This window comes from Salminus brasiliensis, chromosome 19 (assembly GCF_030463535.1).
Source record: "Salminus brasiliensis chromosome 19, fSalBra1.hap2, whole genome shotgun sequence".
NCBI lineage: Eukaryota > Metazoa > Chordata > Actinopteri > Characiformes > Bryconidae > Salminus > Salminus brasiliensis.
Genome location: NC_132896.1, coordinates 3,075,197 through 3,097,412, shown reverse-complemented (window position 1 = coordinate 3,097,412; position 22,216 = coordinate 3,075,197). Strand labels below are relative to the sequence as shown.

At 42.5% G+C, this 22,216-nt stretch overlaps 1 protein-coding gene across 1 annotated transcript; it reads left to right on the top strand.

The window, feature by feature from the left end:
• Positions 1–642: 642 nt before the first annotated feature.
• Positions 643–16,325, top strand: csnk2a2b (casein kinase 2, alpha prime polypeptide b). Its single transcript, XM_072663686.1, has 12 exons — positions 643–1,506; positions 5,274–5,385; positions 6,299–6,400; positions 8,651–8,701; positions 10,667–10,726; positions 11,693–11,776; positions 12,304–12,414; positions 12,917–13,018; positions 13,243–13,343; positions 14,100–14,248; positions 14,383–14,465; positions 15,623–16,325. The coding sequence occupies exons 1-11, from the start codon at positions 1,403–1,405 to the stop codon at positions 14,457–14,459; spliced, it is 1,053 nt and encodes a 350-aa protein (XP_072519787.1). The 5' UTR covers positions 643–1,402; the 3' UTR covers positions 14,460–14,465; positions 15,623–16,325.
• Positions 16,326–22,216: the final 5,891 nt, after the last annotated feature.

The window sequence follows — 22,216 nt, the reverse complement described above, 5'->3', positions numbered from 1 at the left end:
TTAAACTTAAACTAGTTGGTTTAACAGACCTTTTATTTCAAACGTTACCCTCACAATCGGGCTGTGTTCCGATTAGCATATTTAGCTAGCTAGCTAGTGCTGTGTGTACTGGGAAACTAGCTAGCATACGTTAACTAGCCAGCTAGTAATGCTCTCGGTTAAGCGGTGTTTAGTACAATTACATTACTATTATTATTATTGTTATTATTATTATGATTAATAATAATAATAATAAATTAAATATATAAATAAATTAAATTAGAAATAATTAATTAATTGATTGTTTTTCTTCCTAAGTAATAGAGTGTGATGTAGTGTGTCATGGAAAAAAAATATTTCCTTGATTTAACAATCCATTCTCTCAATTTATTAAATAAAACACTTAAATTAAACTGAGGGAACAATTATTATTTAATTATTAATATCATTAATATCACAGTATATAAACATTGTTAAAAATATGTCAAAACTATTCCGCTCCATTCATCCCATATACGAGTGACCCTAAACGTAGGGAGTAAAGCAGGTAAGGCAGTAGGTTGAAGGGAGTAGGGCGCAGGCTTCAGAATGGAACGCGCCCTAAAAATACTAAGATGGGCGGCAGCATTCCGCACGGACATGCGCAGTACGGTCTTTTGAGACTATTTCCTAGTACACAAACGCTAGTCTTCTTCCAGGTTACTGTACTGCGATCTGTGTCCCTGCGGAGCGGAGCGGAACCCGGGCAGGGGGACCTTCTCCACTAATTAAGCCGAAACGACCGCGCGCAGGGGGTTCTGCATGGGACTGCAACGGGCTTGCACGACTCCCAGCCCCCCGGACCGTGCTAGAGACAGAGAACAGGCCAGCTAGCAGCATCGGTCTGCACTGCTCCTCCACCACCTCCTCCTCCACCTCTCTCTCTCTCTGTCTGTCTATATCTCTCTCTCTCTCTCTCTCTCTCTCTCTCTCTCTCTCTCTCTCTCTCTCTCTCTCTCTCTCTCTCCAGCCGGCTGGACCGAAGCGAAGGGCTTATCGCTAGCTTCACCCCTTCGGCACTTTTGCTGTGTGTGTGTGTTTTTTTGGGGGGGGGGTGCTGGTGGGATTTCTGGCTGGACCTTCGCAGTTAGGCTCTGGGATTTGGAGCTGATTGGGGGTGGGGGGGTTTAATCCTGAAGTGTTTTGACCAGAGACCCCCCCTCCGCCTGCCTGCTGTTTTTTTTATTTAGTTTAAATCAGGTTGTTTTTTAATTGTAATAATTAATTAGTTTTAAGAGGCTCCTCTCTCCCTGCACCCTAAACCCCTACCCCCCTACCCCCCTCCCTGCCTCCCTGCCTCCCCCCCGCGCGCGCCTCTTGCTCGGCTCCACGGCTCTAGTAGCCCCGCGCGCTGTACCGTTAGCTCCTCTCCCGGAGCCCCGCCATGCCCGGCCCAGTGGCCGGCAGTAAAGCCCGAGTGTACGCCGATGTGAACACCCTGAAGAGCCGGGAGTACTGGGACTATGAGGCTCATGTGCCCAGCTGGAGGTGAGAGACCGTCCAAAAAAAACATTCCCGCGTAAAATCTGTCGTGTTTTATTTATTCATGCCTCTGAGCTCCGCCCCCAAAACCTGCTGCTGCTGCATAACAGCCCTGTTTAACCTCCTGAAGGGGGGTTATCTGTCTGTCTGACTATCTACCTACCTGTCTGTCTGTCTGTGTGTCTGTGTGTCTCACTGTACCTGTATACACACCGATCAGTCATATCATTAGCACCCCTGGCAGAAGAATAGGGGGGGGTGGTGGTGGTGGGGGGTTGGGGGGGGGGGGTTGATGTGCACCCCGGGCTCACTGATGCCCATGGAGGTCCCACCTCACCTCCCAACTTCCAGGACCGGTGTATGTGTCTATTTACAGTGTATATGTAAATGAGCTCTATTCTGATTTGCAGGCTGAAATGCTCCTTAGTGCATATAGTCGAAGGCTAACATTGGTTCTAGGCCCCTGATCCCATCCCTCTACCCCCCGTCTCTCAGCAGTGAGAGAGTTCTACTGTAGAAGCTCCAGATCTCATCAGAGCAGATAAAGCAGCTGAACATGAATCCAGTAAAAAGGAGAAACAAGAGCTTCTCATTCTGAAGAAAGAAAGTAGTGAGATCTTGTCGGTGAGCTAGTCTGAAGAACAGAGCTCGGTTCCTCCAGGGTTCTCCTGGACGCCCCCCAGTCCAGCCAGCACAGCGTGGAGGATGTGTTCAATCAACTCCATCATCATCAGCAGCAGCAGCAGCTCACCTGATTTACCATCATTAAGCCCTGATTTACCACCAAACCAGGTGTTGATCTGAGGAGAACTCTAAATAATACTAGACTCCATGAGAGAGGAGAACTTTGGAGATGTTCTAATGATGAACACAGTGATGGAGAACCTCCACCACCACTTTACTGTTTATGCTAATAAACACAGATAAACACTTACTGCCAAAAGGTGCCTAAAACTTTTTAGAATCATGAGACCTTCTCTGAAGACCTGAGGTGGTCCTGAGGTGGTCCTGAGGTGGTCCTGAGGTGGTCCTGAGGTGTCTCCGCTGTTTGCCACGCGTGTGTGCTTATGCAGTGATTCCATACTTTTGAATGGTGATGCAGTCTTCTCCCCTGCACAGTGTATTAGCATGCACTCCTCCTCCATCACTTGGACAGGTTCCGTTCATGCTGTTGTCGGTCTGCACAGACGTCCAGGGTGAGTGACGGACAGACGACCTCAGCAGTAGGCTTTGGTATGTGGGTGTGGACGCTTATGAGGGCTTTTTGCATTTTGATCGTTGCTGTTTTGCGTGGCGAGAGTGTGAGCGCTGCATGTTTCACTTTCTACAGCAGACGAGATAGCGCGATTCATCAGTGTGTGATGAAGTGATGAAGCTGAAGGAGGAAGTGTGGTGGAGGGAGGGATAGAGGGATGGATGGATAGGGGTGCAGAGCTGTTGCATGTGTAACGCCCACAAAGCTTCATTCTGGAACCCCTTCAAAGCACAATTTGGCATAAAGTCATACGCTATAGGGACAAAAGTACTGGGACACCATTTTCAGTTTCTTTACCTGATCTGAAAAGGCTGTGTCAAAATTCCACCAATAGAAACAGTCTAAAATGTAATGTAACAAAATTTTCATTTGTTTACATTGAGAATTTTTCTTGTTTCTTTGAGGTTTTGCTCAGACAGCGACGATATATCAGTCTTAAAGGCTTTAAATGTTAGCAAAGCTTCATTCTGGAGCCCCTTAGTGGAACAGTTTCTAATGGACAAAAGTATTGGGACACCCTTTTTCTTTTCTTTAAATGATCGGTAAAGGCCATGTCAAAATGTATCACTCATAAAGTCACAGTGGCATAAACATCCTTTTAATGAGTATGCTTATTACAGGTGTCCCGATCGATCCAGGCATATTTTAATGGATCGGGTATCGGCTATTTTAATCCATGGCGTTCAGAGCGATATCTGGTGTCCTCGAGGCACCACTACTGGTTTGACAAACCTTTACTGGAGTTTTATGGCGAATCACAACAACAAAATATGTCCAACTTTTTGTGTCCCAGGTTAGCATTGTTAGCATCGTTAGAGATGCTGATGCTGGTAGAGGATCTTATCCAGAGCGACTTGCAAGGTTACGTATTACAGAGTTAGGCCAATGCAGTGTTAGGAGTCTTGCCCAAGGACTCTGTGCTGGTGGTTTTATCTGTTGCACCACACCAACCACATCGTGCAGTGATCTGGGTCGGTGAGGCTCTCCCCAATATCCGACATCCCAGTTCAAATGGAACTCCGCATTAAACCAGCACTGAGGAGCCCATTCAGGATCAAGTGGAGGCTAATGCTAATGCTAATGCTAATACACATGCACACTACAGAAACCTCAATTCACCCACTATACACCAGTTATTACACACCAGTAGACCAACAACCACAGATACCAGTTCAGAGTGTGTACCACTACACACACACACACACACACACACACACACACACACACACACAGAGGAAGTGATTAGACTGCAGTGTTGTAAAGGAGCTGGGAGCTGATTGGTCAGGGAGGAGATCAGACTGGATTAGAAGATATTAAACAATATAAAACATCATTTTAAGAAAAGTCTCGACTGAACTAAATCAATCAGAAAGTCTGATTATAGAAACTGAGACTGAAAATAAAGGATTTTACTGAACCCGTTAATCAGCAGCTCGTCTGATCTAAACTGTGGAGCTGGATTATTATTCATACACACACAGATCAGATCAGATCAGATTGGGTCGGTATCGGCTGATACTGAAAATTAAGAGACTTTGATTGGATCGGGAGGCAAAATACCCTGATCAGGGCATCCATAGTAAGTATGCCTTGTTTTAGTTCATGAATATAAAACACAGGATGTAGCATATGGCTCCTTTAATGTCTAAAAATAACAGCTGTGTGTAAATTAACCACCCTGGAGAAACCCAAGAGTGATTTCGGCAATTAATTGTTGTAAATTGTTTGTATCTAGTGGGTAAAATGAATCGCAATGTAGTTGGACCAGCACTGAGGAGCCCATTCAGGATGGAGTGGGGCTGGAGTATTATTTATACACACACAGATCAGATCAGATTGGGTCGGTATCGGCTGATACTGAGAATTAAGAGTCTCTGATTGGATCGGGAGGCAAAATACCCTGATCGGGGGCATCCGTAGTAATGATGCCTTGTTTTAGTTCCTAAACCCACACATAGGTATAAAACACAGGATGTAGCATATGGCTCCTTTAATGTCTAAAAATAACAGCTGTGTATAAATTAACCAGCCTGGAGAAACCCGAGAGTGATTTCGGCGATTAATTGTTGTAAATTGTTTGTATCTAGTGGGTAAAATGAATCGCAGTGTGGTTGGACAGGCCCGGGTGGGTCATTTGGATGCAGCAGACTGACAGCATGGTGGCTCTGACCTCCGTTATTATGGTCAGGCGGTCCAACAGGCAGCGTGTGGACTGGCACTTAAAATGCTGTGTTTGGTGGCGTGTGTCGGCGGAAGTGTCGCACCCTCGCTGGCGGAGAGTCTGAAAGACGGGTTCCGCCCCTTTGCAGATGGACGGATGGGTTTTGTAGTGCTTTGTAGGTGCTTCTCGTGTGTGTGTGTGTGTGTGTGTGTGTGAGGGGTTAAAGCCTTTAAGAACAGCTCATTAAAATCAGCAGTTTTGCCACTTCTGCTGCTGCTGTTAATCTTGTTGTCGTCCTCGTTGTTGCTCCTTGTCCTCATTGTTCCTGTGGTTCTTGCTTCTCTCTCTCTCTTGCAGCAACCAGGAGGATTACCAGCTGGTGCGAAAGCTCGGCCGGGGGAAATACAGTGAGGTGTTTGAGGCGATTAACATCAACAACAACGAGAAAGTGGTGGTGAAGATCCTGAAGGTGAGGACCCTTCTTACCGTGTCATTTTGGAGCATTTCTATTGGTCGGGAGCAAGAGCATTACTGAGGTCAGGATGATGAATGATCTCCACCCCTTCCTCAACTCATCCCATAAGTGTTGGATGGAGCTCAACCATCCATCAGAGAGCACAGTTCCTCCACTGCTCCACAGCTCAATGCTGGGGGGCTTTATATCCCTCTAGCCCACACCTGGCATTATTAGGCAGCATGGAGCCAATAGGGTCATCTATGTTTATCTCTCTGTCCTATTCTATTGGCAGTACATTGGCTGTACTTCTCTACACGGAGTAGATGAGCTGCATATGTGTGAATTACCACATCTGTGTCATTAGAAGGGCTGTCCACAAACTTTTGGACATACATTGTCAGAATTTCGTGATGAATGGACCAATAGAAATGCTCCAAAACGAAGTTGAGGTTTTTCTGCGCCTGTAAAGCTGCCGTTTTGGAGATGAAGGATGGATTAGTGAGGTCATTGGTTGGGGCAGGTGTCCTGGGAGCAGGGGAAGCACTGAAATGTGCTGGACAGTAGCCTTCCAGGACCAGGGTTGGAGACGACTGCCTTACAACGTGCTAAAGACGTTTAATTATCAATAAAGTCACATAATTAAAGATCAGTCTGCATTATTTCGGCCATGTGTTTAGTCTAGTAATATGATATTTTGGAATTATCAGCTTTTCTCAGACCAATATTAATAACTTGCATTGGATAGAAATTCCAAAAATATTGTACAGCAGTATTTGCAGTTGTATTTATCGAATTTCAGAAGAGCGGAATATTTAGGAGCAGGATGTTCGGGAACCTCTTATTTACCTGTTCTCAGGTATGGCAGCCTGTGGGAAGGACATTACACAGGGCTTGATGCTGTGTGCTTGTCTCCACTCTGCTGTAGCCCGTCAAGAAGAAGAAGATCAAGCGAGAAATAAAGATTTTGGAGAACCTGCGAGGGGGGACCAATATCATCCGGCTGGTGGACACTGTGAAGGACCCAGTGGTATGTTTTTATTGTCCTGTCCAGTCCCATTCCCCTCTCTCTCTCTTTCATTGGCCACTACTGCCACTACTAGACCTTCTGAACCATACATTTATGATTGTGTTATTAATCATAATGCAGAAACTACTAGTATTTATATGGTAAACATTTTCTATTGCATATTTTGTGGAATCCCACAGTGTTCAGTTTTAGGGTCTATGAAATTGATGATAATTAGAAGAGTACTGCAGTTATGATGGTGAAAAACTGAAGTGTGGGCCTATGTACAGGGTTTAAGGAGTATTATTTATTATTATTATTTTTTTTTAAATGAGGATGAGCTTCTCTTCGGGGGGAACAAAAACACCTTTAGAGTGGCTGAGGTTGGGATTTTGAGACTGAGTCTAAACAGTTTTAGCGTCACGTTTCTGTACAGTGAGAATTCAGATTAAAAATGACCGCTGTAAGGACCCATACCATCAAAAGTTTGGGAACACATGATGCTTTTTTTTTTTTCTTTTTTTTTATATATATATAAACACTTGAGCCTGTGCCTCTTCTTTCACAAAAACTGCAAAATATCGGCTAAATATGATCAGAGGTTTTCAATGAGAATTAAGCCAAAGCTCAGAGCTTGTGTCATGTCAGCACTCACCAGTCTTTATATGAAAAATGTACTTTAGGACATGGAAACTGACTTAAAGTGAAGTTTTAGTCTTAAGAAATAAAACAAATAATAAAATGACAGGATATTGTTATTGTTATTATTGTTATTGTTATAATCTTTAAATAATGATAATAATAATAGGTAATTATAACCAAAATAAAAGTCAATAATATCAATGGACTAACAAACCCGGTCAATAAAAGTCACTAATACAATAAACTAACAAACTGCCTCAAAACAAGTCAATAATACAGACAAACTAACAGACTGTCAAAATAAAAGTCACAAATACCAGCAAACTAACAAACTGTGTCAATAGTTTGTTGGTATTCGTGACTTTTATTTTGACACAGCCTCTTGGTTGGTTGGTATTAGTGATATATTCTGACATGGTCTGTTAGTTTGTTGGTATTATTGACCTATTTTGACACAGTTTGTTAGTTTGTAGGTATTAACAGACCATGTCAGAATATATCACTAATACCAACCAATCAAGAGGCTGTGTCAAAATAAGTCACTAATATTAACCAACTAAAAAACTGCATCAAATTAAAAGTCACTAATACCCATGGATTAACAGACCATGTCAAAATAAGTCACTAATACCAACAAACTAACACACAATGTCAAAATTAAAGATCAAGCAGTAACACAAAATACTTTCAAACTGAAGCTAAAATGACTTTCTCGCAGCCACTGATCTGAAAAACGATCCAGTCCATGACTCAAAAACCATGATCCGATCCTTCACAGGTACAACATGGTGCTCCAGACGTTTTCACTACACTCTGACTCTCAGTAAAAAGATTCAAAGTGTTACTATAATGCAGGCGTGTGTAACGGATAGTGTATGAAGACCATGTGACTTTAAAAGCGAATAAACTGCAAAGGAAAACGGTATAATTACAGTTTCCTAATGTAAAGAACAGTACAGAAGAATATAAAAACTCATTCTGAATGGTCATGAAACCAAAAATATCCAGGTGGCAGCTGTCCTGTGGTTAGAAAATGACCACTAGTTAAATGAGCAGTAGTTGCAGACTTCTAATAAATGCTGTATTTGAGTTTATGTGCTGTTGTGGTGGAGCGGTCGTCTGAAATAGTCATAAAAGCGTGAAAATTGTGTAGAAACCTCATTAAAATCTACTCTTGGTAACAGGCGGGACACTTTGATGGGTGAACCTGAAGCTGAGTGCTGAAACTCAACAGTCTGAAGCTGCTTAATGCTAACAACACTTTTAAAGGCCTTTTTTTTAGCTTTTTTTTTTTTTTACTATACGCTAAAAATCTAGCATTATTCAGAGCATTTCAGAAGAATTCCAGATGTTCTGACCCATTTGGTGGGCAGTTGGTGTTTCCACTTTTTGCTGATGCTGCAGAGAGTGCATTTACAGATGATCCCAGTCTCTGCTGAATCAATATAAAGCTACATTGGTCATGTGTTCATTGATTGGTTGGGAAATGATGCTTATGCAGGAGGGTGATTATAATAATCACATCATTCTTTTTTTCAGTTTTCTGTTAATGATGACTTAATATGTAATTAATGATGTTTTTTTCCCTTTTTTTCCCTCTCTTTTTCTCTCGCCTTGATCTGCCTGCAGTCTCGAACGCCCGCGCTTGTCTTTGAGTGCATCAATAATACTGATTTTAAGGTACAATCACAGTTTCAGTCCTCTCATATTATTGATATGATCACAGCAGAACTCAGTGACTGTACACCGTGGCTCTGGTGCTGGGTTATATGCTGTATCTAGATCTGTATACAAGTATTGGTGTCACACATTGATTTGTTTTAGTTTAGGCCGTATTGACGTCCAGCTGCAATGTATGTCAGTCAGATGCTGGGAGCTTCAGATTGTTTAGAAAGAGTGCTTCACCATGCAGAGGTTTTAGACCCCCAATCACTCCATCATTACAAAAATCATCTCAGCAGTGAGAGGGTTTTACTGTAGAAGCTCCAGATCTCATCAGATCAGATAAAGCAGCTGAACATGAATCCAGTAAAAAGGAGAAACAAGAGCTTCTCATTCTGAAGAAAGAAAGTAATGAGATCTGGTCGGTGAGCTAGTCTGAAGAACAGAGCTCGGTTCCTCCAGGGTTCTCCTGGACGCCCCCCAGTCCAGCCAGCACAGCGTGGAGGATGTGTTCACCTCCATCAGCAGCAGCAGCATTAAGCCCTGATTTACCACCAAACCAGGTGTTGATCTGAGGAGAACTCTAAATAATACTAGACTCCATGAGAGAGGAGAACTCTGGAGATGTTCTAATGATGAACACAGTGATGGAGAACCACCTCCACCACTTTAGTGTTTATTCTAATATCAGAGTTTTACTGAGCAGATAAGGAAATGTATATATACTGATATTGGATGATTAGTCCGGCCACTCCAACTCATCCCAGAGGTACTGGAGGGAGCTCCATCTTCAGTGCTCGATGCTGGCAGACGTTATACCCCTCTAGCCCACGCCTGACATTCGGGCAAGGTGACCTTAGGCTCATACATACTAATACAAGCAATAGCACCTGAACGCTGGGGTCAGTAATGGGTCCATCTTGGAATAAATAGTGTCTACATACTTTTGGACATGTTGTGTAGTAGTAGCTGCATTATTTAGAAAATCAAATAATCATCAAGGTCCTACCGAAGTACAATATGTCCAAATATTTGTGGACTAATGAATGCATTCAGTGCACCCATTGCTGACACAGATGTGCAAATGCACACACACGGCTTATCAAGTGCCTGTAGAGAAGTACTGCAAATAGCCAATTACTGACCGAATAAGATTTGATATATATATATATTTATTATTATTATTATTATTATTATTATTATTAATTAATACTGCTATATTATTAATATAATTAATAATATCAAACTCTAAAAGCTGTTTATCTGGGCAGTAAGTGTTTAATCTCCTCAGTAAAACACTAAAAATAGCATAAACACTAATTACACAGTTGTGTTCATTAGAACATCTCCAAAGTTCTCCTCATGGGACATTACTAATGCAGACTCAAATGTCCTTTAATATATTTAGGAAAAAAAACATAATATTTAATATTTAATTTGATCGAAACTGCACAGCGACAATAGCGTTCCATTCAGGAACTTCTGAGATGATGGATGCTCGAGCCACTGACACAGCCACTGACTTTAAAAAGAGTGCTGCTGATGTGTAATTTACAGATGCAGTAGTGTAGCATTGTTGTTGGCGGTGGTGATGATGGTAATGGTGGTGCTGGTGTTGGTGGTGTTGGTGTTATTCGAAAGCCCCTCTGTCACAGGACCAGAAATAGACCAGGCAGTTGCTGAAATTTACAGCTACACAGTGCAGTTGAACAACCTAGCTTCCCCTGGTAAGGAAGAAACCCTGTTTAGTGTTTTGCATGAACACCACAGTTCACTTCAGCCTTCAAGCCTAAAAGATCCTCCCCGGGTGTGTTGTCTGCTAACAGGGAGAGCGTTCACTTCATGTGTGTAATTGCCGATATTTCCTTGATTATTTGCAGGACGCCTACGGTCATATGCTTGTAATTATGTACCAGTCGCTGCCTCAGGCCAGCTCCACACCCTCTAACAGCGGCGGCTTTCTCTTCTCTCTTGTTTTTTTAGGAGCTGTATCAGAAGTTAACAGACTTTGACATTCGCTTTTACATGTATGAACTACTAAAGGTGAGAAACCGGAGCTTTCATGCTCAGCGTAAAGCCGCCACCGCCACTTACACCCGAATTGAGCCCGAAATCACGGGTATTAGGAGCAAATTTGTCCCCCTTTAGCTGGAGTAACAGCCTCTACTCCTCTAGGGAGGCTTTGGGCTAGATATTAGAACATTTGCTGTGAGACTTGAGGCGTTGCATCCAGCCACACGAGCACAAGTACTTATGTTGGATGATTAGTCCAGCCACTCCAACTTATCCCAGAGGTACTGGAGGGAGCACCATCATCACTGCTCGATGCTGGCGGGTTTTATACCCCTCTAGCCATTCGGGCATGGTGACCTTAGGCTCTGGAGTATAATCTCCATAGAAAAGCTTCGACTAATACAAGCAATAGCCCCTGAACGCTGGGGTCAGTAATGGGTCCATCTTGGAGTGAATAGTGTCTACATACTTTTGGACATGTTGTGTAGTAGTAATAGTAGTTGCTTTATTTAAAGAAATAATCATCCAGGTATTTCTGAAGTACATGGTGTCCAAATATTTGTGGACTAATGAATGCATTCAGTGCACCCATTGCTGACAGATGTGCAAATGCACACACACAGCTTGTCTAGTCCCTGTAGAGAAGAAGTACTGCCAATAGATTTATGACATTTTGGAGCAGATAAGCAAACATGAGCCTATTGGCACCATGCTGCCTAATAAGGCCAGGCGTGGGCTAGAGGGGTATAAAGCCCCCCCAGCATTGAGGAGCTGTGGAGCAGTGGAAGACATGTGCTCTCTTGAATGAATGCAATCAAATCCTCACAGCAATGCTCCTCCAAAATCTAGTAGAAAGTGTAAGAGACAGCTACTCCAACAAAAGCACTGCTGTAATATCCTTTAGGATAAACAGTGAGCAAGTGTCCCAATACTTGTGTCCCTATAGTGTATATACCTATAAGTTAATATGCTTGTCTGTGTGTTCCTGTGTCTCAGGCCCTGGACTACTGCCACAGTATGGGGATCATGCACCGTGATGTGAAGCCCCACAACGTCATGATTGACCATCAGTTGAGGAAGGTTGGGCATTTAGCATTTAACACTCATTATGGTATGAGGTGTGTCCACTATCTACATTAAAAAGCCCATTTACAAATTAGTATGTCTTCTGTTGAAGACGTTTATCTGTGTGTTAGTCAGGGAGTTATTCGGGTCAGGTGCTGCTTCAGCCATAAGGTTGTTAGGAATTGATTATAGAAACGCATCATAAAACAACCAAAGCACAAATATTTGTAATTTAAAAATATTTGTAATTTAATCATTGAATTTAATTTAAGAACAGAGGCATTGCAGTATAAACAGCGGTTCAGTTTTCAGCTCTCTGTCAAAGTTAGGTTGTTTACTGAGGGATGATGTTTGCACTCCACCAGGTGGCAGTGTAGAGGCATGCTTTTGGCTTGTGAAACGGATGTGCTATTCATGCAAGTTTTTTTTATTATTATTTTTTTTATTAAATGTGAGAACCTCACCCGTGTGTGTGTGTGTGTGTGTGTGTGTGTGTGTGTGTGTGTGTGTGTGTGTGTGTGTGTGTGTGTGTGTGTGTGAAGCTGAGACTAATAGATTGGGGTTTGGCCGAGTTTTACCATCCTGCACAAGAATATAACGTCAGAGTGGCGTCCCGCTACTTCAAGGGTCCAGAGCTGCTGGTGGATTATCAGGTCAGTTTTGCCCTGATGTGCAGCAAAATGCCTTGTATTAAGTCATTCCTTGTACAAAAGTCTTTTTGTAGTGGTAGAATGATTAATAATAATAATAACAATAATAATAAATAAATGTTGCATTTTTTAAAAATTATTATTATAACTATTAATACTACCATTAATGTACTGCCATTGTTATTTATTTAATTTTATGTTGGGGAAAGAAAGGAACAAAATTATGATGATTATTATTATTATTATTATAGTAGCAGTTGTTGTTTATTTTCGTCTTTTTTCTTTCCCGAAAGTTGTATTAAACTAAATAAATAACAATATCAGTACACTGGAGTTAAAAAAATAAAAATAATGACAGATTATGGATTATTATTATTATTATTATCTTTGTTTTTAGATATTTTATATTGTATCATGACTGTTGTGTATTTACCATTAAAATATTTCTTTTTGTTTTTCATTTAGACTTTTGGATTTTAATACCTGTCTTTCATGTCTTGTGCAGATGTATGACTACAGTTTGGACATGTGGAGTCTGGGCTGTATGCTGGCCAGTATGATCTTTCAGAAGGAGCCCTTCTTTCATGGCCAAGACAACTATGACCAGGTAAGTGACCAGCAGCAGCTGTGGGTGGTGGAGACGGGGCTGAGCATGGCTTTATTTGTGTGTTTTTGCAGAAGTGCACTAAACTACTAAAGCTAAATGTTCTGATCCTACCGTAACGGTTTAGAAAAGGGTAGTGTTGATGCTCATGTTGTCTCTGAGTTTAAATGATAGTGAATATATGAGCAGGAGAAAAGCTGAAGTTTTGTTTCTTGCTCTTCCTGCAGTTGGTAAGGATCGCCAAAGTCCTCGGGACAGACGAGCTCTTTGGCTACCTGCGCAAATACCACATCGAGCTGGACCCACGGTTCAAGGACCTGCTGGGCCAGTGAGTACCAATAGAGGGCGCCTTTGGTGCATTGCCAGTGTTCTTTCTGCCGGGGATCAGTTAGTAAACTTCTGAGTCATAGTAAGGCATAGTATCAGGTTCGAGGGTATAATTATGAGTAACTGTGAACATGAAGTTCAGTCAATTTGGGTTTTTATATTTAGATTTTATTTTTGTGTTTTAATTGTCCTCGAATGCACTTGATTATATAATAGATTTTTACAACAATGGTGCTTTTCAAATATTTTAGTAGCAGTTAGTAGCAGTAGTAATAGCAGTAGCAGCAGCAGTAGTAGTTATATTAGTAATGTTAGTAGTAATAGCAGTAGCAGCAGCAGTAGTAATAGTAGCAGTAGCAGCAGCAGTAGTAATAGTAGCAGTAGCAGCAGCAGTAGTAGTTATATTAGTAATGTTAGTAGTAGTAGTAGTAGTAGTAGTAGCAGTAGTAGTAGCAGTAGTAGCAGTAGTAACAGTAGTAGTAATAGTAGTAGCAGTAGCAGCAGTAGTAGTAATAGTAGTAGTAGCAGCAGCAGTAGTAGTAGTAGTCTAGCACTGGGACTGAGCACTGCTGTCCTGTAGAGTGTGATACTGAGCCCAGTGTGTTCTCTCTCCTCTCTCTCTCTCTCTCTCTCTCTCTCTCTCTTTCTCTGTCTCTTTCTCTGTCTCTTTCTCTGTCTCCTTCTCTGTCTCTCTCTGTCTCTCTCTGTCTCTCTCTCTCTCTCTCTCTCTGTCTCTCCCTGTGTCTGTGTGCTGCAGGCAAACGCGGAAGCGCTGGGAGCAGTTTGTCCAGACGGAGAATCAGCACCTGGTCAGTCCGGAAGCTTTGGACCTGCTCGACAAACTGCTGCGCTATGACCATCAGCAAAGACTGACCGCCACTGAAGCCATGGAGCACCCCTACTTCTGTGAGTGGACATGCACTGCGTTTGCTTTGCTCGTTCACATAAAAGCTCTTGTAATACCTGTGGAATGATGGCGTTATTGTTCCGGATCATTATGGTATTGGATCTGACCCCTTAGTGCTGTGTTTTCTCTTTAGACCCTGTGTTGAAGGAACAGTCTCTTGCCAATGCGGACAGCACTGTAGGATCAGGAGGGTCTAATGCAGCTCGGTGAAAGCAGGTCAGTGTTGAACACAGAAGAGAATTTGGCCTGCGTCTTTAACCAATCCGTGCAGTGCGGTACACACACACACACACACTAGTGAAGAAAACACACACGGTGACTGTGAGCACACGTGCCCGAAGCGGTGTGCAACCATTCCTGCAGCACCCGGGGAGCAGAGAGGGTAAAGGGCCTTGCTCAAAGGCCCAACAGTGGCAACTTGTTAAGCCTGGGTATCGAACCCACAACCCTGGCATCAATAACCCGGAGCTGTGACACCACTGCCCTATGAGGATTACTAATCAGCAACTACATGCAAAGCAATGCAAAACAGTGGGGGTGAAAAAGCCAGGAGCCGCCAGTGGTTCAGATGAGTGCAAGAGGTTAAATGAACAGAAGTGTGTGAGTGTGTGAGTGTGTGAGTGTGTGAGTGTGTGAGTGTGTGAGTGTGTGAGTGTGTGAGTGTGTGAGTGTGTGAGTGTGTGTACATTCTGTAAGTTTGAGTCTTCTGCACTTCTGGCCCTTTTTTGATGTATATTGTATTTTTTATATATATATATATATATATATATATTATATGTAATATATATTTTGATGTTATACAAATAATCAATAAAACATATAGAAAGTTCACATAACGCAACTAAATACCACAAAATTACACAAAAAAGGTTCCAGTTTTACAAATACGTAATTATTTTTATTTAATTATTTTAAAAGTGCATGTCAAGGCTGTGTTCGGTCACTGACTGTATAGTGCTGGAAATTACATAATTTTTAATATTATAAACAAATGGCACATTATTTTCCAACGGAAAGCTTTTTTTAAACTAATATTTATTACTAATATTTACAAATAATCACCATAAATAATTATATAAATTTTTCTGGAACCAAAAGCAAACCAAACTTTTATTTTCAATGTGTTTTAGTGATATAAAGCCACATTTTCATCAGCAATAACGGTAGCTTTTATCCTTAAATTATTATTAATAATAATGATGATGATGGTGGTGATACCCTCCTTAGAAGCTACCGTTATTGCTGGTGAATATTATGATTATTAATAACAATATTAATCATATTAATAATAAAAATAATAAATAATATTAAAACTTAAAATCATTTTAGCGATGTTAATAATTTTGACTGAATTTATTTTTCTTGTCTTTCAGAAATATGAAACGAACGTGTTACCTCAACTTTTTACCCCTTGTGGCAAAAACCTCTAAAAGTGTACAGTGGAAGATGGATCAAAGCAGTGTTGACCAGTTAACACCTTTCTCTCTGCGTCACACAGTCCTGCATACACTCGTACACACAACCGCACCCACCCACACACACACACACGTTGTCTCTCTCCGTGTCAGTCAAGGTTGGTCTGCCCCCCTGTAACTCTGCAGGCTCCAGACCCTGTAGGCTTGAAGGTCATAAAGATGCCCCGCCCCCTTTTATCTTTAGGTGAGAAGCTGAAGGAATATATCGTATCATGAATATACCCCGCCCACAAATAATCTGGCCCTTCCCCCCTCTATCCCCTACAAATACTCTGGCCCCTCCCTCCCTCCCAAATACTCTGGCCCCTCCCTCCCTCCCAAATACTCTGGCCCCTCCCTCCTTTAATTAAGCATGGAGAGTGAAGAGCAGATTAGGCCCCACCCCTACCTCCCTAATTGGTCTGTCTGTCTGTCTGTCAGTATTCAGACTCCAGTGTGGTGTCTACGCACCACCGTACAGAAGTGGCATGGTGGACCTGTTTTGTCTTTTTTTTTTCTTTTTTTTTTTTTAATTGTTTTTTGTTTGTTTTTGTTGTTTGTTTGTTTGTTTTTTTGCTCTTGGTAGAACGATATTAATGACAATAAATGAGTTTTATTTAGACTGACGCGTCCAGTGGGTTTTTATTATCCGTGCTTGTAGGAGGGGGGTGGAGTCGAGTGTAAACAACTGCGGTAGTGTGCAGCATTGGCCACCTGTGTAGGTCTCCTTCATGTCCCAAACAGTTCTGACCTGTTGAGGCGTGGACTCCACAAGACCTCTGAAGGTGTCCTGCTGTGGTCTCTGACACCAAGACTAAAGTCAGCAGCAGATCCTTTAAGACGTCCTGGAAGTTGTGAGGTGGGCGGGGCCTCCATGAGCATCAGTGAGGAGCCTTGGGTGCCCATGGTCCTGTCGCCGGTTCACCGGTTGTTCTTCCTTGGAGCACGTTTGGTAGGTACTGACCACTGCATACCAGGAGGGCACACCCCACAAGACCTGCTTCCTGATGTTCTGGAGATGTTCTGATGACCCAGTCGTCTATCTAGAACATCACAGTCTGGTTCTTGTCAAAGATGTGGCTCAGATTCTTACGCTTGTCCATTTTACCTGCTCCTTCATTACCTTAAGGGGCTGACTGTTCTTCACTCGCCTCCTAATATGCAGATCCACCCCTTGACAGGAGCCATTGTCTCTTGTGTTGTGTAACATTTTTGGCAGAGTGACACAGAGCCTCCTCGCTGTCAGGCTGATTAAACGCCCCTGCCGCTGTGAGAGCCGTCATAGTGCACCTTTTGTTCTGCACTGAAACACAGGCTTCACACTTTTGCATCATCTGTGAGCACGGTCTGTTCACTCCTTTTGAGTGGAGCTGGAGAGGAGAAACCCTATAACCCAGCCTTCCACCCTGAATGTGATGTAGTGCAGCAGGTCTCCACTCCACTGCTGCAGGATGCTTTCTGTTTACTTACAGCGCCACCTGTTACCTGCTCAGGCCTATGCTGTGCTTATTAGAAACCCCTACCTTGTGCTTCCACTCACTGGCCACTTTATTAGAAACCCTCACCTTGTGCTTCCACTCACTGGCCACTTTATTAGAAACACCAACCTTGTGCTTCCACTCACTGGCCACTTTATTAGAAACCCCTACCTTGTGCTTCCACTCACTGGCCACTTTATTAGAAACCCCTACCTTTTGCTTCCAGTAAGTGGCCACTTTATTAGAAACCCCTACCCTGTGCTTTCACTCACTGGCCACTTTATTAGAAACCCCTACCTTTTGCTTCCAGTAAGTGGCCACTTTATTAGAAAACCCTAACTTGTGCTTCCCCTCACTGGCCACTTTATTAGAAACCCCTACCTTTTGCTTCCAGTAAGTGGCCACTTTATTAGAAACCCCTACCCTGTGCTTTCACTCACTGGCCACTTTATTAGAAACCCCTACCTTGTGCTTCCACTCACTGGCCACTTTATTAGAAACCCTCACCTTGTGCTTCTACTCACTGGCCACTTTATTAGAAACCCCTACCTTGTGCTTCCCCTCACTGGCCACTTTATTAGAAACCCCTACCTTGTGCTTCCACTCACTGTCCACTTTATTAGAAACCCTCACCTTGTGCTTCTACTCACTGGCCACTTTATTAGAAACCCCTACCTTGTGCTTCCACACACTGGCCACTTTATTGGAAACCCTCACCTTGTGCTTCTACTCACTGGCCACTTTATTGGAAACCCTCACCTTGTGCTTCTACTCACTGGCCACTTTATTGGAAACCCTCACCTTGTGCTTCCACTCACTGGCCACTTTATTAGAAACCCTCACCTTGTGCTTTCACACACTGGCCACTTTATTAGAAACCCCTACCTTGTGCTTCCCCTCACTGGCCACTTTATTAGAAACCCCTACCTTGTGCTTCCACTCACTGGCCACTTTATTAGAAACCCTCATCTTGTGCTTCCACTCACTGGCCACTTTATTAGAAACACCTACCTTGTGCTTTCACTCACTGGCCACTTTATTAGAAACCCCTACCTTGTGCTTCCACTTACTGGCCACTTTATTAGAAACCCTCATCTTGTGCTTCCACTCACTGGCCACTTTATTAGAAACACCTACCTTGTGCTTTCACTCACTGGCCACTTTATTAGAAACCCCTACCTTGTGCTTCCACTCACTGGCCACTTTATTAGAAACGCCTACCTTGTGCTTCCACTCACTGGCCACTTTATTGGAAACCCATACCTTGTGCTTCCACTTACTGGCCACTTTATTAGAAACGCCTACCTTGTGCTTCCACTCACTGGCCACTTTATTAGAAACCCCTACCTTGTGCTTCCACTCACTGGCCACTTTATTAGAAACGCCTACCTTGTGCTTCCACTCACTGGCCACTTTATTGGAAACCCATACCTTGTGCTTCCACTTACTGGCCACTTTATTAGAAACGCCTACCTTGTGCTTCCACTCACTGGCCACTTTATTAGAAACACCTACCTTGTGCTTCCACACACTGGCCACTTTATTGGAAACCCTCACCTTGTGCTTCTATTCACTGGCCACTTTATTAGAAACACCTACCTGATGCTTTCACACATTGGCCACTTTATTAGAAACACCTACCTTGTGCTTCCACTCACTGGCCACTTTATTAGAAACACCTACCTGATGCTTTCACACATTGGCCACTTTATTAGAAACACCTACCTTGTGCTTCCACACACTGGCCACTTTATTGGAAACCCTCACCTTGTGCTTCTATTCACTGGCCACTTTATTAGAAACACCTACCTGATGCTTTCACACATTGGCCACTTTATTAGAAACACCTACCTTGTGCTTCCACTCACTGGCCACTTTATTAGAAACACCTACCTTGTGCTTCCACACACTGGCCACTTTATTGGAAACCCCTGCCTTGTGCTTCCACTCACTGGCCACTTTATTAGAAACCCCTACCTTGTGCTTCCACTCACTGGCCATTTTATTAGAAACGCCTACCTTGTGCTTCCACACACTGGCCACTTTATTAGAAACCCCTACCTTGTGCTTCCACTCACTGGCCACTTTATTAGAAACGCCTACCTTGTGCTTCCACACACTGGCCACTTTATTAGAAACGCCTACCTTGTGCTTCCACACACTGGCCACTTTATTAGAAACCCCTACCTTGTGCTTCCACACACTGGCCACTTTATTAGAAACCCCTACCTTGTGCTTCCACTCACTGGCCACTTTATTAGAAACGCCTACCTTGTGCTTCTATTCACTGGCCACTTTATTAGAAACACCTACCTGATGCTTTCACACATTGGCCACTTTATTAGAAACCCCTACCTTGTGCTTCCACTTACTGGCCACTTTATTAGAAACCCTCACCTTGTGCTTCCACTCACTGGCCACTTTATTAGAAACCCCTACCTTGTGCTTCCACACACTGGCCAGGAACCATGGTTAGGCTGTTGTGGCTCTGGGGCGTTTTCATACTGTGGTCTATCGGTGCGCTTGATGTTGGCGAGAGGGCGGGACTTAAACAGACGTGTGGTAGCTGTGTATTTATTTAATTTTAACCCAAATTATCCATTATTGATTATTGTGCACCTGTTTCAGCCTAATTAAGCCCTTCCTGCACCGACATGCTGCTGCTGGGCCTGAGACGGAGAAGGCCTGATCAGGGCAGATCTTGGGTCTAACGCTTCGCTCTCGCATGTCACGTGAGTCTGGCCGTCTGCCCTGCCGAACAGAGTAGTGTTACTGAAGGAAACTCATTTGGGGCTCAGCTCAGATATCTGACACGATTTCTCCACTGATTTGGGCTCTGTCCGGCTCACCTGTGAGGGGTCAGCGAGTTCTTCTGTTGTTGTTATTTTTACCCCAGCCTCAGTTTCAGTGTTATACAGGGCATCTCATCAGTATTAATGTCCAGGAAATGTATGCTTACATGTGCCTCTGTGGCCCTAGCTGTGATCAACAGCACCTCATGCGCGCCTCTCACGTGAACATGTTCCTCTAACATACTGAATCAGGAATTTATCATGAGGACGGTTTTCCAGAAACGTCAGTCAAACCTAGCATGCCTTCTTTCGATATAGGAGAACAAGGGTTTAAAAATGGGCCAATCAACAACTGGAAGACAGTTTAGAGGAGGAAATGAGATAGAAAACGGCTGCTTCTTCATTAAAACATCTGGGGATGGGTGGAGCTAAACATCATAAGATAACGACCTGTGGTGGCTTTCGTTTTGAGAACGTTGTGCTGGAATTGCCAACTCATGCTTCAAGGTCTGTATGTGGCCCATACTTTAATTATTATGAAGTATTTTATTAATACTTTAATTATTTACCGTCAAACCACCCTCAAAGGTTTTGGCATTTACTGAGTCATTTATTGTAGATACTGAATCATCTAGTGTAGGTGAATCTTTTATAATAACCACTGAATAATTTCTTGTACATACTGAGTCATGTAGTGTAGGTATTGAATCATTTATATTAGCCACTGAATCATTTATTGTAGATACTGAGTCATGTAGTGTACATACTGAGTCATGTAGTGTACATACTGAATAATTTGTTTTCATGTAGTGTAGGTATAGAATCATTTATATTAGCCACTGAATCATTTATTGTTGATACTGAAGCATTAAGTGTGGGTACTGAATCATTTATAGTAACCACTGATTTATGTTGTGTACATACTGAATCATTTATTGCAGATACTGAATCATGTAGTTTAGGTACTGAATGTTTTATTGCAGATCCTGAATCATGTAGTGTACATACTAAATCATTTATGATAGCCACTGAATCATTTATTGTTGATACTGAAGCATTAAGTGTGGGTACTGAATCATTTATAGTAACCACTGATTTATGTTGTGTACATACTGAATCATTTATTGCAGATACTGAATCATGTAGTTTAGGTACTGAATGTTTTATTGCAGATCCTGAATCATGTAGTGTACATACTAAATCATTTATGATAGCCACTGAATCATTTATTGTAGATACTGAGTCATTTCTTGTACATACTGAATCATTTATTGTAGATACTGAGTCATGTAGTGTAGGTATTGAATCATTTATAATAGCCACTGAATCATGTTGCATGCATACTGAATAATTTATGATAGCCACTGAATCATTTCTTGTACATACTGAATCATTTATTGTAGATACTGAGTCATGTAGTGTAGGTATTGAATCATTTATAATAGCCACTGAATCATGTTGCGTGCATACTGAATAATTTATGATAGCCACTGAATCATTTCTTGTACATACTGAATCATTTATTGTAGATACTGAGTCATGTAGTGTAGGTATTGAATCATTTATAATAGCCACTGAATCATGTTGCGTGCATACTGAATAATTTATGATAGCCACTGAATCATTTCTTGTACATACTGAATCATTTATTGTACATACTGAATCATTTATGATAGCTATTGAATCATTTGGTAGCTATCAAGTGTCAGATACCCCCGTCTCCCCTGCTTCTCCTCTTCCCCTATCCTGTGCACAAGCACAAATGCCCCCCTGTTGCTGATTGGCTGCAACAGTGTTGTGCGGCTGGACCTGAGGCACTTTCTTAGTTTCCTGTGTACAGAGCCAGGACGGGGTACGAACACCAGGCTTTTTCGCAGCATGTGAATAGATCGGAGAGCTACTGAACCACAAGGGAAAATCCACTGATTTCGACTGAAAGTATATTGAATTAAAATCACATACGGCTTCTTTAATACATGTCCCATTTTGGAAATACGGACAAGTAAGTAAAAGAACACCGCTGGGCTGCAATAGCAGCTTTTCTGCCCTCACAGGACCAACACTTTGCCCGGTGACATGGCTCTTCCATTTTTCCAGTCTTTTACTTGGTGACCCCCCTTGTTCTTGACATTGTCGCTTAGCGGTAAGCTAATATTGACCGAATGTCTTGCATAACACCGCTTATGTAACTGGGGTACAGTAGCCGACTGTACCACACTGGCCGCAATCTCATGTTCAGGGGA